The 18,471-nt window shown below is 39.2% G+C and overlaps 1 protein-coding gene across 2 annotated transcripts; it reads right to left on the minus strand.

The window, feature by feature from the left end:
* Window positions 1-10,514: 10,514 nt before the first annotated feature.
* Window positions 10,515-16,974, minus strand: MMAA (metabolism of cobalamin associated A). 2 transcript variants are annotated; one of them, XM_083834701.1, is made up of 7 exons: window positions 16,791-16,974; window positions 15,912-16,387; window positions 14,725-14,847; window positions 13,193-13,363; window positions 12,593-12,678; window positions 11,848-11,997; window positions 10,515-10,872 (listed from the first exon to the last, which is right to left on the minus strand). In XM_083834701.1, exons 2-7 carry the CDS (start codon window positions 16,330-16,332, stop codon window positions 10,585-10,587), a joined length of 1,239 nt encoding a protein of 412 aa, XP_083690827.1. In that variant the 5' UTR covers window positions 16,333-16,387; window positions 16,791-16,974; the 3' UTR covers window positions 10,515-10,584. The 2 variants fall into 2 exon arrangements, with proteins under 2 accessions (XP_083690827.1, XP_083690826.1); XM_083834700.1 differs by having other exon boundaries at window positions 16,766-16,973.
* Window positions 16,975-18,471: the final 1,497 nt, after the last annotated feature.

The following is an 18,471-nucleotide window of genomic DNA, read 5'->3' on the forward strand; positions in this document are numbered from 1 at the left end:
AATCTATGATGATTTATTTAACAAACTTCCGTTGTGAAAATTCAATTATGCTTTCAAAAAAAAAGAAAAAAAAAACTAAAAAAATTCTGAATCCACTTACAGAGATGAAAAAAATAAAAAATATAAACAATTCAATGCAAACAGTAAACTAGATACAGGCAGGGATCACTTAGATTGTTTTTTCAAAGCAGTAACTATTATGACTGTTACCTCTGAGAATTAAACAGAGCAGGCTCTCCAGTGTTTCGACCTCCAGTAGGTCATGTTCACAAGTCAGTGACTGTAAGAGCCAAGCTGGCATTCCCTCTGCCCACAACAATAGATCCAATTACTTCAACCAACATGTATTAAAAAGCAAATCCAGCACATAATGCTCTTATTGCTTTGTTAATTCGAATACATAGATCTGCAGATATAAAGATGAGAGAACAGCACCCTTGCCATTTCCCTATGCTATACATGCTCTGGTTTCTTAACTTTCCTTACACATTTTGTTTTCCTAATCATCAATCTATGTTTTTTTTTTTTTGCTTTTGTTTTTGTTTTTGCTGGGGGGGAGGTGCACTGTTTTGTTTTGTTTTTCTCTTGGGGTTTGCCTGTTTGGAAACACTTCACACTAACTCAAACCAAAACAGGGCTAAATAAATTGATTCAATAACTATTTGTTTTGTGAATGCCACTCTTCCCACCATCATTCACTGGAATTTTTCAGACTTGGCTAGCATAAAACACCATTTGTTCTTCTGTCAATTACAGATGCACAGATTTAGGTGCCCAGTAAAAGAACAAACTCAAGCTTCGTATTTATTACTCCATGACCCTTCTTAATTTGCTAAATAACCTGGAAGTTCAAGTAATTCATTTAGAGGAAAAACAAGAAACAGAAACTTTCAGTAGTAGACTGCTGAAGCCAATAAGTTAGAGTGCCGCTACCATTTCTAAGTTCAGGATTTATAGAACATTATAACAAGCAAAGTAAAAAAAAAAATTTAAAAAAATCAAGCAATATCTACCAGGCACCCCAGCTCCAGGTACACTGGAGGAACTGAGTCTGGTTGTGATTAAATCTCAGTGACAATAACTTCACAAGTAGTCACCTTCCTTTCCCCTGTCCAGCTGTATGGTGATGGGGTTTGCCTTCCTTCTTGGAAGCCCTGGAGACCACCAAACCTGGTGCCTTTGTGGAGTTCCATGCTTGCATCTCAGCTGCTACACTGCCAAAGTATGCCAGTGCTGGGTTGCTGTCACACAACACAGGGAAAATGTTGCCACCAAAAAAACCCTCTATTATCAGCCTTAGGAGAAGGTAATACACAGAAGGTATAGAAGGTAATATACAGCCTTCTCCAACAGCCCACATTTTTCTTCCAGGCAGACAGAAGTCTGCTTGATAGCTTCAAAGTTACCGTCAAACTCTGAAGTGCCATGACAAGCACGTACTAACAGAAGAAGGGGAGCTGAACGGATCTGAAGGTGAGTCCAATATGAGGTCCAACATGACAGTTAACGGGGAGGCTATTTAACGCCTACTTTGTGAATGTGTCTGTTTCCTTTAAAGTGGTTTTAGAAGAGACAAAATAAAAATACCTACTGAGAGTAGACAAAACTAACTGTGGAAGTGATACCGCCCCAAAAAAATGCAATGTTGCCATTTTTGCAGGGTTGCTAATTATGGATTATTAAGGACATTATACAGTGACCTATTAATACAGCTAGAGCCCTTTGTTGCCCTATTATCAATAACAAATGGGAACTTTCGGTACTATTTTGGGAAATGACCTTTCTACACAGCATTGTAGTGCAGCAAGAGCCAGGAACCTCCCAAGCTGTAATTCCAGCTCCACCATTGACTTGCTGTGTGGTAAGGGAAAGCTGGTTTAACCTCTCAGTGGCTGTTTCTTTTTCTGTAAAGCTGTAGTGACACTCGCCTACTCAAAGCACGGTGTTCTACTGAGTTCAAATATTTGAGCAGAGCTTTGAGGAAGCTAAATGCTAGATCAGTGTGACACTGCTGCAGCTGCTTAAGGATCTTAACGTGGCAGAAATTCAGCTGCAGCTGGAAGAACATAACTGAGCACAGCTACAGGAGTCCCTTTCCACAGGTGAGAATCTATAGCCACCAGTTTTAGGCTACAAGTCACCACCTGGTAACATTTAACTTGTCAGCGATTTCAGTTACAGAGTTTCTCAACACACAGGAAAAAAAGACTTGGTATTTGTTCCAGCTATGTGCCTGCAGAATTTGGGGTAATGTTAACAAGGTGCATAATGGTAAAAGATACCATTATGCAAGTTAACATTACAAACTCGTTAACTTGCATAATGGTAAAAGATACACCTAAAATAACAGCATGCAGAGACCATAGGATGAAAATTACTGGGATGAGCAGAACACACAATCGATACTTAGTATATGCAGCGTGGTACATTTCAAAGGTCAAAAAAAAAATGGTTGGGTTGTAGGAAGTTACAGAGATTAAAAAAATAGTACTGAGATTGTAACAACACCAGCTCTTTCTCTCTCACTCTCTCTAAATAAATAAAAGTCACAACTAAATGAAGTCATGCTGGAAACATGAATTATTTAATTTGCTTTGGCAGGCTACTCCTAGGCTTAATCCCCTCAAATTGTGGTAAAAGGTGGGAAGCAATTCAATCCATTCCCAAATTACAGGAATGTGCATAAACACACAGTAAAACTACAGGAAGGCTGTACTCCCAACTTAGAAAAATTCACTCACTTAGCTCTTTTCCAAGGTGCAGGGATCAAATTATTTTCAACATCTCACTTCTCTCCTGCCTCACTATAAAAGAAAAGGCTAGATACTGATAGAGTATTTGAGAGTTGTCTAACAAATTCCTTTCAGAAATTCACCAAGGGCTTCCAAATAAAACCAACTTCGTGGCTCGAGATCCATCCCGCTGAAGGAAATTCCATTTCAATTTCTTTGCAATTAACAGCACAGCTCATATCCCCAGATCTGTGTCCCGGATCCAACAATTGTTTAGAAATGAAGTGAGTTCCACAGAATGGAAGATTTAACCTGAAAGCCCTGGTACCACATCCACATTTATGTGAGGAAGTTCCCAGGCTGAATACTGTTCTTTGATCACGGTGATCCTCTAATGCCCTCAAAAAATCTTTAGCTATTATTCAAAAGCACTTTATTTTACAGACAGACAGCAATATATCTGACACACTTTTAAACATGACAGGGTTCAAGTTTTATAAGAATTAAATTATAGCAGTTACTGAAATCTATGTTTGAATTTAATATTTAATATGTCTCTACTGACAGATTGCATTTACTGATTTCAATTAACAGTGCCCAGAGATACCTCATCCATGTTTGTAGACTTGAGCTAAGGCAAAATTTTCAGATCTGGGCTACGGATCCATGGATATATAGAAAACAAAGGACAGGAATAGACATTAGCTTGCCAGTTACTGGGCATAACACTTTGGAGAGAAAGAGGAGTGTTTCCTCTACTGGGCAGAAAGCTCTGACTTGTGTGGAACACCCTGCTGGGAACACCCAGGCCCTGAGAGTCACTTTCGCTTCCATAATTTATTCAAGCAACATTTTGGAATTAATTTTCTTTTAGATGAGAACTTCATTAAAAAATAAAACCAAATTCTATCAGTAGTCCAAGATAAGTTGGCCGAGAAGTCAGGCAGTTGCTCAGGAAGTTTACCAAGTGATCACGACAGACCCTGACTTGGAGCAAAAGCATCCCTCGGGTGGCGTGACCCTGCGGAGGAGCTGCCAGGCCGGATGCAGCAGGAGCACGGCAGGGCTGAGCGCTGCTGTACAGCACCATCTAAGGGCTCGCTGCAAATACTGCAGCTGAGACGAGAAGGCTGCAGCTGTTCCCAGCGAGCTTTCAAGTTCCCTGTCACATTGTGTGCCCTTTAGCTCTCCCGTTAGAAAGCTTCCTAAGCAATTTTGTTTTCTCCGTAAATCACTGTCACTGATTCATCAAGAAGAATCTAGTAAACGAAGTTGCTGCGAATTTGGCTGAGGAATAAAATGAAAAAGATCTACCCCTGACATTTCTAGCAATTTGTTTGTTTCTGCTGCAATTTCTTGGTATGCAAACAAGGTGTTTACTACAAAAACTCCGGATCTATAAAACTAAAAACCCAGAAAAGCCTTATTCTATCCAGCTTGTCAATAATTAAATCTGCATTTTGCCTTTTCAGTGCAATATCATTTTTCTTTGTAAGTTGTGTAAGTCTTGTTTGTAAAAATCTTTCCTTTTTGGTGATTTTACGATGAAATTTACATGAGAAAACACCACATTAACTTCAGAATCCACTTACTCCAGTCTTACTCTCAAGCAGCAGCCAATAAAGGAAAAAATTAGGAAACCATAACCATTCAAACTGTCCCACAGAAATGTCCTTGCACTTTAGCTGCTTAGTAAGGAATACATGTTCAAAACATTAGATGAGAGAGATCCAGATTAGATTCATTTACAGGATCTGTGCCTGTCTCCAGAGCAATGTTTTCTAAGATGAAAGAGTTGGCAGTGGACCAAACAAGATTATTTTAATTATTCCAGTTCCCCTTTGAAATTTCCTGTCTCATTGCCCATGAATTTGCTACCTCGAAAGTGGAAAACTGACTCGCTAATGGGACAAAACTCAGCCTGCATTCTAGGACCCCTGTTCAATCACACTGAGTCACGTGCTCAGATGCCACCCTTCCTGATGTGAAGATGTAGAAAAATGGTACCATTTCCAATAAGAGAAAACACACAGCCAGGAATTGTGTGGAGTGGAAATGGGTGTGGGGAGCAGTGGCTGAAGCTAAACTAAAAGCCACGTGCATCCTGCAAGAGATGAAACGGAGCCCTCCCTCTTCGAAATGTTGTAATTCAGAAGAACTGTTTAATCTTGGTACAGAAATAAAGCATACAGTGGCTTTTTTTGCTGCCATGAGCGGAGCATCTGACATGACAACCTGGGGACTAGCTCAGCTCCTTTTCCCCCGTAAGTGGCAGAATACGTCTTAGCGCAGCTGACTCATCTCTAAACTTTTCAATCTCCCCACCTTCCCAGGATGGTGCCTGTTTTCTTCAAAGACTTGAGAGAGAGAGAGAGAGAGACAAAGAAGACTAAAGGGCAAAGGTAATGAAGGGGTCAAGAAGAGATGGTTTGCCACAAATGCAGACACTGAACAGCGGTTTCACTTCAGAAATCCTTGTCTTCTGCTGGTGAGCTCTGTCCGTGCCAAGGTTCACCAAGGTCACAGGAAAAGAAAAGGTTGCACTTCTGTTGATCACTGCTGCTAAGCAACAAGCCATAAGAACTAACATTACGCTTGTCTTCCACCACTTGCAATTAGAAAACTACAAACAGGATCTTTGTGTCATAGATTCAGGACTGAGAGAAACTTTTAGCAGTGTGACTCTGTAATGCTACGAGCCACACAATCAGTGAGACAATCTTCTCGTTAAATCTACATATCCTCAGCCATCACCACCAGCCACAGTGCAGGTCAGCTCAGTACTCGGAATCTTTAGGTCTAAGTTTCTTTCAGTAGAAGAAGCAAAACAAAAATAACATTATTCATAATTAGGGATTATCTCAATAATTTTTAAAAGTAATAATTTAAATAATTGAAACTTTTTTTTTTTTTTTACAATACTCTACCAGTGAAAGACATCTAAACATAACAAACACAGAAAGTAACTAATGTAAGTCAATTTGCCATAGTATTTTATGGAGAAATACAGGAAATTCATCATGAAGGAGAAGTGCCAAAAAAGAAGTGCATTCTGAGTAGTAAAGCTTTTGCTTTTTGCTACAGGTGAACAATCATGTACTTAAACTACAAGTACTTCTGAATGCATTAACTTTTCCACCCCTAGAGCATGATTACAAACAAAATCACCTAATTCCAAAGTACAACTGTCTACATTATTAAAGTAGTCGCCCTCAACAAACAAATCTAAAAGACAGAAAAGGGAATGGAATTTATCTTTTCTTTAAACCTCACACAGCAAACACTACGTATCACATCAATTTGTGAGAATTGCCAGTGAAACATCTGAGATAATTCTTATGTTCTCATGAGAGGAAGAGAGTAGACATCCTTCTTGCTGCTCCATAATACATCTTCTCCGTTGACTACGATGAATGTCAGCTCTTGTTTTCCTCGTTTATCAGATGAACCATACCTAGGTATGGCAGCAGGGAACAGAATATGCCTATCGTACATCCATTTTAAAAATGTACTGTAATTGCTTATGAATTTTTCCATTTGAAGAAAAGAAAAGAAATTGTTCTCAATCCACAAATTTTGTTAATGTTCTAATACAGCAGAAGTGGGGGAGGGCTTATTTGTAAATCAACTGTAAGGAGTATGACCACTGAGTATCTGATCTACTTTTTACAAGAGGAATCCTGTTACTAGTTAAACTGTACACTGTAGATTGTTCAAATTGTACATTCCAGGGGAACATACTGATTTTGCTTTACATGCATGTTTTATCTACCCCCTATTCAATCATGTCTCAAATGATAGCTACTTTAGAACATCCAGAAAAAATGGTGTTGGAACCACTAAGCTCTGTAAAAACATTTCTCATTTTAACTGATGGATAATATTACTTCTTGACTATGCATCCAAGGGGGGAACAACAGAACAATGAGCAAGAAAAAGTAAAGAAGTATATTTACACCAGAACAGTTGCTTTAAGAAAGAAAACTTTAGGAAGGGAGCCGCATAAGGTTAATTAAAAAGAAAAAAGTTAACGTGTATGCTCTAGCTTTGCTCAACACCCCTCCCCCCAATATCTCAAAACTCACAGAAAGACATGTAACACACTGCAGATTCATAAATAAGCAACATACATGAGGAAAACAGAAAGAGCGAGCAAGCATATGTAACAGGAAGCAATGAATTTACAGAAAGGTGAAGGCAGATTAGCTATCAAGGAACAGGTTTCTACTACTTAAAGCAGGACATTACCGCAGAACAGTAGTGAAGAAGGGGTCACTGTGTCCTGTCACTGAAGACAGAGAGATTAGATATGAAAGGAGTAAGTCACACTGAGAGCATGAACTTGCTAAGAGCATTTTTTCAACCTTAAGTAACATGGCCGTAAATATACATGGGGCTCAGAGTAAAGACTACTGAACTGTAACCCTTATACTCTACTGACCTGTTTCAGAGTCCTGGGTAAATCACTTGATCTCACCACACTTGTTTTTCCAGCTGTGAAACAGCAACAACATCTACTATACAGGGACCTGGGGAAAAGTTTCACACTTACATACAACTGCAAGACTTCACAGGACACAACAGTTTGTGCATCTGGAAAGTTTGTTCCTCACCTCCCATATCAATTTGTCTAACAGTTCATCGCATCTCTAGCTACAAACAGTCTTATTATTTTCTCGTACAGTTTTCTTATACTGCTTTGCAGTAGCTGTGGTTTTAAATGTTAATGTGAAAGAAATTTAACTCTAGAAACTAGAGAATATGTCAACATCCCACTCAACAGATTTATTTACTGTTTTTTTTTTTTTTTTTCAGAAGCCTGTTTACTTGAATGACGATGTTTTAGTGCATTTTACCCCGTCTAATCCCCCAGAGTTAGAAGTGATGAGCTGCAAATGTCACTTCCCATTTTGGGAAATACTGAATCGTTTACTAAATTCTAGCCTACTGGCTCAAGCTATGCAGAGTCCTTCTGAAGACAATGCACTTCCCCATTTTGTTTATGTCAGTGAGGACATAAACAAAACTGCACAACTAATTGAACAGTTGGCTTCAAAACATTCTGTGGCAATATTCTACCAGCTAGAAAAAAAAAAAAGTTGATTCTTACATGTGAGGCTCAGCTCATAGTTCACACAGTACAGCTTTTCAGTTTTGTAGGGGAATCACTGAAAACAAAGCAGGGACCGTCATTTATCATGCCATTTCTGGAGACCCTTTTCGGTATAAGGCATTTTTCTGTCTACTGAAGCATGAAACACAAACAAACACATAAAGAAGGCAAATGTAATTTTCATTCAATGCTCTCCTTTAGGAGCAAAATGCAGCTGAATGAAAAGTAGAACTTATTTAAACCACTGCACTATCTTCTAGGAGTTCATTAGTAAATTAACTCTACTCCAAGAGAAGCAACAAAATGAGACGATGATAACGCCATAGCTTGAGTAGATAGACAGATCTTGGTCCAGAAAACAAATCCTGAAGTGGTAAAAGGTATTCTGCTAGAACAGCCTCTATTCAAACAAAGCCAGAGGTTCTATTTTATTTACATGATGGCTGCCATATAGCAGACAAGGAAAAAAGCAGTCCCTGACAACAGAAAAAGAAATGACAATAGTGAAGACTACATCTAGCAGATAAGTGCAAATTAGGTCATCTTAAAAACTGTCACCTGAAATAAATGGACTACCAAAAAGTTGAGAACTTACCAGTTAAAAAGCTGCTGCTCTCATCAAATCATTTTCCATCCGTCTTTCCTCTACTAGCTACCACCAAAATACAGTTAATTTTTAAATCTAAGAGGATGAAAGAAATCACTTTAGGTTCAGGGTACTCTTTGTCATATTCATTAGAGACCTAAACTGTTTTTATATAGAAAAGAAACATTTTTTTCCACAACACAGCAAGGCAATAATCAGATCCCTTTGCTTCTGGCACCCCCTGAACACTTCTTCAGGTACTTTTAAGTAACTGATTGCAGCAATCCTAAATTACTCATTTGGGATGTAAAGTTTAAGAAACAGGAATACGGGGGTGGGGGAGGTTGACAGTCTGTGTGGTGGAAACCACTAATACCAGCTACACTGGTGCCAAATTTCTTTAAAAAGAAATGTCTCAGCTCCACATCCTGCAAAACAACACAACGCACTTTGTTAGTATTGCACTGCAAATATATAAAGAAATCCTTGCCATAAATTATGAAGTATTTTTACTTTACACTGTAGTTTACATATTACTTCTTGGTCATGCTTCGTATTCTCAGAGCAACAATACGGAGAATTTTATTTATGGACAACAATACAGAAACCGTCCTACAATAGGAGAAATAACTGAAATGCTAGCACTGAGTATGAAGGCTTTTTCTGTATTTAATTGATGCCACTTTGACAAACCAAAGGAAAAAAATGCTCAGCATTTTCAACACTCATTCACCTTTTCTGATAGTTGCTAAATTATACCTACCCTGGAATGAAAATTCTGAAGCACAGAGGTCTTCCACAAAAAAGTAGACTTTGCTGGGGACACAATATAACAATCTGTGCTAAGGGAAGAGAAAAAAAACTGTCCCCAGGGGGAAAAAAATGAAGGCAAAAAGAAAGAGGATCAAATTACACAGATTCATTGCTACCCTGGAATTGCCTGAACAATTCAGACACAGGTTGCCAGAACTCAAATGCTGTGTGAATGACATACTACTTTGGAATTCAAATAGGTAAAACTGAGCTTAAATAAGGAATGAAAGTCATCATCCCATTTAGTACATGTACAGAAAATCAAGATTATAAAAATAATCACTAGCAATACTTAAAGTTAATTCATGTAAGCAACAATAGAGTCATAAAATCTCCTGCTTTTTACTGCTTTTCTGTCAAGTCTTCAGAAATCACCACTTTTCCATGTTACTCTTCATATTTAATAGGTACCAAATGAACCCTACTTTCTAGTTCTTGGATTAAGAAAACGACACCTCCAGACATGTTCTCAAGGGAAAAGGGAAAAAAAATATGTACTTTTGGTCCTAAGTAGCCACATTTTCTACAAGATAGGAAAAACCTGCCGGGCATTTTGTTTGAAGCCGAAGAAGTTACTTCAGTCAGATCAGAACCTCAAATCATTATTACTAAAAAGTAATAGAGTAAATCAATTACTCTAGTACAAAACCAATTGCAATTAAAACATTGTAGATAGCACTTGTTCCATCTGATGTCTGTATTTTAAAAAGTCTAATTAAACTTTGCTTTTTTATTAAAATGTCTATTTAGAATCTGGGTTGGTTTACATTCCCTTCTCCCAGCACATAGTACAGTAACTCCCAACCAGTTATCAAGCACTATGCTCTATTTATATGCATACAATTTATTTAAAACTGTGTCAGGTTCTATCAGGGAAGCTCACTGTTCTTGCAGTCACTAAAGGTGAGGAAGGAAAAAGCAACAGCTGATACTGTACCAGAATGGAAAGCTGCACTGCCAATCAGCTCTGAGATGGTTCCACAATGAGACTCTGCAACACCAAACTTTTATCAAAACCAGCCCTTTTGACACAGGCACACATTTGTGACCAGTAAATCCATGGTGTATACAGATGGGAGACTCAGAAATGTGCTTTTGTCCAAATACAATCTGTAACAGTCTCTGAGTCTGTGTTTGCATTTGTCACAATCCTTGCATATACAGGGTCCTACAGTATTTTGTGCCCAAATATTTTTTCACCTTTTTTTTTGGCAGATTACTGGATATGCATTCCATTAATGTCTGTTGTAGCAAAACAATTGAATCCACACATAGAAAAACTGTATTTAATGTTTATGTTTACATGAAGAATGTAGCAAGAACACAGTATACTACAGTGTTTAGAGACCATCTTTGAATGCTTTCAGCAGCAGGTCAGCTGCCAGCCCAGGAGACAAGACACCACTAAGAACCTTTTCTTCTAGAAGTGGAATCTTATCCTTGACTGCCAAGTGACTCCGGAAATGTTCCAACATATTTTCTTGGATGAGATTCCACATCCACACTTTCTGCTGTTTCCGTCGTTTGGCAAGCAGCTCACCACTCGTGAGCACGAGGTCACGGAATTCTGTCATTTTATCCCACATATCTGAGATACCTTCTCCAGTTTTGGCAGAGATACGCATTACCTGTTGGATTCAGAAGAATTTTTAAAGCCAAATAATTACTGGACTTAAGGGTTAAATTACTGAATCAAGTAGATCGAGTGAAAATTAGGAAATGTGGAAGGCAAGCTTGCTTCAATACACTCACCCAATGCTGCTCAAAGGAGTTTTGTGCCACTCACACTTTTTTCCATAAAGAATAAGAAAAAAAAAATAAACTCAAAATTGGGATTCTACCAACTATAAGCAGACCTTGAGATCTACAGTATTTGGGATAAATAGGGTTTGTCCAACTGCTTGTGTAACTAGTGAGAATCATTTTAAATGAGACCCTTAGCTAAAATGTACAGTGTTGCTATTTTACTTAAATGTAGACTTAATTATTAATTCAGGTAGACACACTCTGATAGCTACCCTTTTGCACTTAAAATATTCCAGAAAGGAGGTATTGAAACTTCTTTTTACATATGTTTTCCAGAGTAGGAATTCATTTTACCAAAGTATTTCAGGCATCCAACTTCATCTTTAAAATGGAACTGCCTAAAAAAAAAAAAAAAAAACAAGCAAACAAAAAACCCTCTCTTTCTCTTTCTCTCCCCAATCTAATGGATAAAGTCCTCATCACTGAAACAGAGACAGATTTCTGACAGCCTCACTGATCTCAAACAGGTGTTTTGGGTCACATTTATCAGGCTGAACAAATAGGTATCCAGATGTATCAGTTGCCATTAAACAGTGAGGAACTAAACACACAGACTGCTGAAAAGCAAAGAACCGTGTGCCACCTATATGAATGTTAAACAATAAACAATCAATATTTAACACGGTGTAAAAAGCTAAACAATCAAACTAATTTTTTTATAAAAGAGCTCAAGGAGTCTCAAACAGCTAAATGAGACAATAACAGTCCCAACGCATCCAGCACATTTTCTGGGAAAACAACAACAACAACAACAACAACAAAAAACCACCAAAAATACCATAGGGAAGTACACACACCTTTGGTCTCCAAACCTTTGAACGCTTGCGAAGCAGCTTCATGGCACTAACATATTCAGCTTGTATTCTCCGTGCAGGCACAATTAAATCACCATCAGCTTTATTTATAGCTACTAGATCTGCCATCTCAATTATACCCCGTTTGATACCCTGAACAGAACATGGAGAGAAATTATGAATATCCAGAATAATTGACACACTGATTTCATCACAGAAAGCAGGTCAGGAAAGCTTTGTTATTTTCTGATGGCTCCTGCTGGTGGGAGGATGAGCGTGCTAGTCACGCAGCAGTAGTACCAGTGGCCTCTGTCATCACCATTTATTACTCTGCTTTGACACTGGGACATTGAATACGGATATCAGAGTTTACACAATAACCTATTTTATGCATAGAGACTTAAGTTTAAACAAAACATGACCAAGTTTACAAAACTAATTATACTGATTTGTTTTCCTCAAAACCACTCCCAGTACCATACGTAACTAATAAACAGGTCATAATAATACTACCTGATACTACTCAGAGAGTATCAAAACCTTACATCCCAGTAATTCCAAGATCTGGAAAAAAAAAATCAGGTCTCAACTGTGCAATACGTTGGTAAGACATTGAAAAGACTCCAATAGCAACTATGTAATTTACAAAATACTATTGATATGGACTTCTTGCACAGAGAGGTACTACTTGGATTTAAATTTCTCCTAGTCCTAGGTAGTATAATTACAAAGAGAAACTAAACAATACCTGTAATTCATCTCCACCTGCAGGTGGCAGCAGTAATATAAACATATCGACCATATCAGCCACAGCAAATTCTGACTGTCCCACACCTGAAAAATTAAACCCAGAGTTCACTGTTTACAGCAATCTTTCACAGTCACATTTATGACAACGCTAATATCAGATCATAATATTGCACTACCTTTCTGATTTGAATAAAACCCACTAATCACAGAATGGTTTGGGTTGGAAGGGACCTTAAAGCCCATCCAGTTCCAACCCCCTGCCATGGGCAGGGACACCTCCCACCAGACCAGGTTGCTCAAAGCCTCATCTAACCTGGCCTTGAACACCTCCAGGGATGGGGCATCTGCAGCTTCTCTGAGCAACCTGTTCCAGTGCCTCACCAGCAATAAACAAACACAACAGGGAAAATGCCGTTCCAGCATTTTTACAAAATATAAAGGCCTAGAAAATTGACAGAACAGGCATGCATTTTTACCCAGTGACCGTGCAAGAAAGCATGAGCAAATCCAAGATGAAAGCAGCCAAAGTATGCAGTTAGCGACACACCTGATTTAGGTGTCACAGCAGGATAACTGAAAGAAAACCCTAAGCACATACCTACTGTTTCCACAAGAACAACATCGTAGCCTCCTCCTTCACAGAGCAGAATGGCTTCATTTGTGGTCCTTGTTACACCTCCTAACGTCCCTCTGGTTGGAGATGGTCTGATGTATGCATTCATGTCTCTTGACAACTCAGTCATCCGTGTTTTATCACCCAACAGAGAACCTTAAACATTTACTATTAAATTATTTCAAATGTGCCAAACAGCTAGACTTTGCTTCCCTGCTCCCTGCCCCCACCAAAACGAATGAGAAAAAGGTAGATCTCTTGGAAGAAAGAAGTCATAAAACAATATTCCAATAATAGTTGTTCAAGACTTTGCTCGGGACTAGGAAATTCCTGTCTGGCTGGAAAGGCCTGACAAGTGGACCTTACTGCTACCAAATATGAAGAATTTGATCTAGGTCAGAATGGATTCCGCACTTCCTGAACAGCTCTTTTTTAAGAGCTATTAATTAATATTTGCTGTTTCTTTCCAAAGAGACAAATCTTTACCTTAAGATTTTGTTGTTGATTTTTGTTCATTTTTAAGGAAACTTAGATACATTCCTGCCTTCCTATTATTCATACAAACTTTACATCAAATTCATTGAGATCTACATATATAAAGCACATTCCAAAAGACAAGAGATGCTCAATTCATATAACTGGTACGGTCTTGGCACCACATTTTGCTATTCTACTCAGGCGTCTTGAATGTATACATACAAGAATATACTGTTTCTTAACTCTAAGTCATTGCAGTGCTTAAATCTGTTTTTTAAAATAGTTACATTGCAGCATCTTCTACGATGGTGTAGATACTGGAAAAAGGAATGATGTTCCCTGACAGCTGCCCGTTAGAAAAGGATCAAAATCAAGGTTCTATTATTTATGTCACAGATATCATTAATCAAGCCTGATCAGCCTAGAATTTCCCTAAGAGTTTGAGAGTGGCACATTACAGCCACATAACTTTGAGGAATCTCAAATTTAAAAAAAATCAGCAGGCCATGCTACAAGTCAGACTAATGGTCAGTGACAATGCAGCAGGAAACCATGAAACTGATACAGTCAACAAAAAACTAGAAATTCTTATAGAGAATTAATGAATATTCTATACTCCAACCTGACAGATACATTTGAATTGCAGCATCTTCTAGTTTTAAATTAGCATTTATATCCTGCTCAGTGATCAGCACTGTCACTTCTGAAATTTAAGTAGAAATGAAAGCTCTTCTCCTTCATTGACGTTGCATTAAGTAAGTTAATAAAACTAGAGAGAAAACAGTGGCTTTGCAAAGTTTTAGACAAAAAAATGTTAAACAGCATTCAAACACTGGAAAGGAATAAACTTGACAAAATGAGGGCATTGATACATAATTCTCAATTTCATAATGTGTGGGGAGAAAAAATGAAAAAGTGATACAATATCAGTTTTGTAATAATTTCATAGGGCCCAAAATTTTCTTCCATTTGCCCCAACGAGACACTCTTACATTTGACAAGGTATTAGAAACCTGACTGAAACATTAAGTCCTACTTACCACCGCTTGTACTAGAAGAAGGGTCTACAGCCAACACCGACACTTTGTGTCCTCTTTCTGTAAGCATTTTCCCAAAGCATTCTATGAAAGTTGATTTCCCAGCACCAGGAGGACCAGACAACCCTAATAATCACATTAGGAAAAGATCTTGTTAATTAAATAAATTATACATCATGTGAACACTTGATAGTTAAGTTGATAATTCCTATTTTAGCGCAAGATCACAAAAAAGTACCCCAATGAGCAATTGTAATTGACTTGAAACACAACACCATGGTTCACCCAAGACAGCAGTGCTCACTTTGCCACCCCTCATCCTACCCATACCATCTGGTTTATCCTTATTTCCTCTCCTCCAAAGAAATTTATCTATACTAGTTTATATTACAAAGTTTTAAATTGTAATATCCTAAAACTGTATTTTTCAGATTTATACAAGAGACACTTTAGGAGTATAAGCCCTTACCCTGAGCGGCTAATATTTCAAAAAATGGGCAATTTACTTCCATTTCAAAGCATATAAAGAAGGATTAGTTTGAAAACCTGCACTAGGTATTTCTTATTCCCATGCCCAAGTTCTTGTTCTTAATACCTCTGTACACACATGAGAGATGGCAGCTGGGCGCAACCGAGTTTACTTAGTCCAGCTCTTCGCAAGGGAAGAACATTTTACAGTTTCCAAGAGAGCCAGGTTCAACTCTCCTCAGTCAAAAAGCAGGCTGCTTTAAAGTAACACCATAAAACAGGAAGGTACATATTCTTCCTTTCGTGGATTAGTGAAAGGACTCAGAATGCACTCAAGAAAACACTCACTTCAGGAAAAGAACGTGTCTGCTTAACTACATCCTTCCCTATCTAAGTGTAGATAATAGCTGTAACAATCAGTTAACTACTTAACATTTCATCTTGTTATACATATTAAAAACAAACAAACAAACAGCACAACAACCAATGCCCCCAACCACTCAAGAAGCGTCAATTATACCTTGATTTTTTTCATTTTCCACATTTTCCAGCCCAAGCCATAACTCTGCCATACAACAGAAGTGATCTAGGTTGGTTACAAATCACAAGAAACCACTGATGAAAGACTATCGATCACAATGTTTAAAGAATAGCAGTAATAATGAAAGGTGAATGCTGTAATTCTGTCAAAGCAACTACTGGACAGACATAAAAGGACTAACCCACTCTAAAGGCAAGTGGTTTTCCTTGATTTAACTTTTCTTGTTCCCTGTGGTAGGATAATACCTTCTGAAGGAGCACCTGGGCTACTTTCTTTTTCCTAGCTTGAGTTGATTCTACAAGTGTAATGGCTTCAGCTAAACAGGCTCTGTGGCCCTGGATGAGTCCACTGTAAAGTCTGTCTATGAGTCTGTTTTCTCTGTCAGAGAGTCCCTCTGCTTGCTGGTCAGGGACAGCTTGGTGACACAGCTCTCTCTTCAAACCCTCTGATGAACACATCCATTTTGTATGATACCGGCGCACCGGCGTGAGAGACTCAACGCACGGGAAATCTGATCTGGAAGTGCAGTGAAAGTTCTTGAAATACATTCTTCTAAGGAGATAACAATGAGGAAACCTCAGCAGTACAGAGGGGATCTTCATCTTGCTTGGAATTAAACGCTCCAGAGGTACCAGTTCACTTCTGTTTGCATAGACCCTAAGGTGAGAGAGAGAAAAAGTTCACTTCCTTCAAAGTACTCCAAGTGCTTTTGCAAGGACACAAATGAAACGTGTATGCAGGTGCTGATATTTTATCTAAACCCAGCATTTTAAATGCAAAAGGTGATTCTCTCTTCCCCTTGAAAAACAGAAAAAGACACTACAGAATGTTCATCAGCACGGCATCACTTTATTATCACACGGAATCATAACAAATTTTTTATAAATATGAAATAAAAAATACGTTTAAATACAGGCTCCAACATCCCACAAAAATCCAGCAACAACCCGGAATCCCCCAAACCTAGGACCCAACCAATCAACCCCCCACCCCCCCCCTCCGGGCTGGGCTTAACGAACTCAGCCCCCCCCCCACCTCCGCGGACTCCGGGGGTTCAAACCCGCTGTTGGGGACTGGCTCTGCCCTCGGCAGCCTCTCAGCGCCGCCGGCCCCGCTCGCTGCCGCCGCCGGCTCCGGTGGGCCGGGGCTCGCCTCAGAGCGCGGCGCCGCCCCGGGGAAGTGACGGCCTCAGGACGAGACGGAACCGCCGGGCACGGCCCGCGGCCGCTGAGGCAGCGCCGCGCGTGCGCCGCAGCGCCCCGCCTTTCCCGCCCCACCGCGGCCGTTGTAACCGTTAGGCGGCGTCGCGTGAGGGGCTGCGAGGCGTTAACGGACACGGCCGAGGGGCAGCCAATGCACGCGGGGGCGGCCCCGCTCCTCACGTCCGCACTGTAGAAGAGGGCGGCCTCGGGTTGCTGCCGGTGTCGTGCTGAGATAGGAGCAGGTCCTCTGCCCTGTCAGCATAAGGAAGGATGCGGCAACACCTCCTTTAACTCCCCTTCTGAAATCTTTAAGATGTCAAATTCAAATCTGTACACGACCATTTAATACCCTCCCATTTCATTTCAAACAATGGCAAAGAAATAACCCCCAACCGTTTATTAAGTCATACTTCCTATTTTTCACGAAGTTAAACAACCATGACTTTTTAAATACCCTCCTTATTTTTTATTTCTCTAAATATCCTCCTTATTTATTTCTCTAGTCATGTTAGCAGCCTGGTGCTGCATCTGTTTGTGTTAAAACCAATGCATTTAATAAACAGAAATGCACACCATCTGCTGCTACCTAAGCTGTTGCTAGTACCTCACAAGGATACTAACGCAATTCTGGAAAGAATACCAGAGGTGTCCACAGTCCTGCAAGAGGGACAGTGCAACTGATGGACTATGAAATGTCATAGATTTTGTTCTTAACTTCCAAACGCACAATTTAACATCATTCGTATTCTTCCAGTCCATATGATGATCATACATGGAGAATTGAACAATCCACACTTTCTTGTCAGAACTGATGAAATGTGGGGTTTTGCATCCTCATCAGCATGTGATGCAGCAGAAAGAGACAGGAATTCCCATTTCAAAGTAGCCTTGCGTAGCCTCTCTCTGTAGCTATGCCTTTGTTCATCAGTTACCATGAATCACTATCATTTCTTCTTTAAACACACTTTCTAAGGCCGTTTCAAGCGCTGTTCTTAAACCTAGATAGCACAACACCATTAATAACAACAACAAAGACATTCCGCTATGGTTTCATCAGAGATTGTTGATCCTACATTTCATTCGACTTTGTGCGCTTTCACCTTGAATGCTTTCGTTGTTGACCTTGTTACAAGGACTACATGAATGGCAATGGAAAACTGCACGTTTCAGCAGCTCTGAAGGGGGAGAGTGGATTGTTCAGTTCTTGGTGCACCATCATCTTGTGGAACAGAATAGTAGGAATTATATTAAATTGTGCATTCAGCAGTTAAGAAAAAGTGTGCTATTTTATATGGTTCATCAGCTGCATTGCCAAGCTGGTATGACCATGAGGAAGTCACGTATGTATTTTTCAGTACTTTTCATACAAGAACCATTTTAAGACACTCACACAATGAGGCTCAACTAAGTAAAAGCATAGTTGTGCAAGTCACCTCCCCCTCCACTCAACTCCAATCTTAAACAAGTAAGTTTCTTTTCTCTAAAGACTATAATTTCCAAACATCAGACTTGACAGAAAGAATTCCTATTGCATTGTAA

This window comes from Anser anser (assembly GCF_964211835.1).
Source record: "Anser anser genome assembly, chromosome: 4".
In the NCBI taxonomy this organism is placed as follows: domain Eukaryota; kingdom Metazoa; phylum Chordata; class Aves; order Anseriformes; family Anatidae; genus Anser; species Anser anser.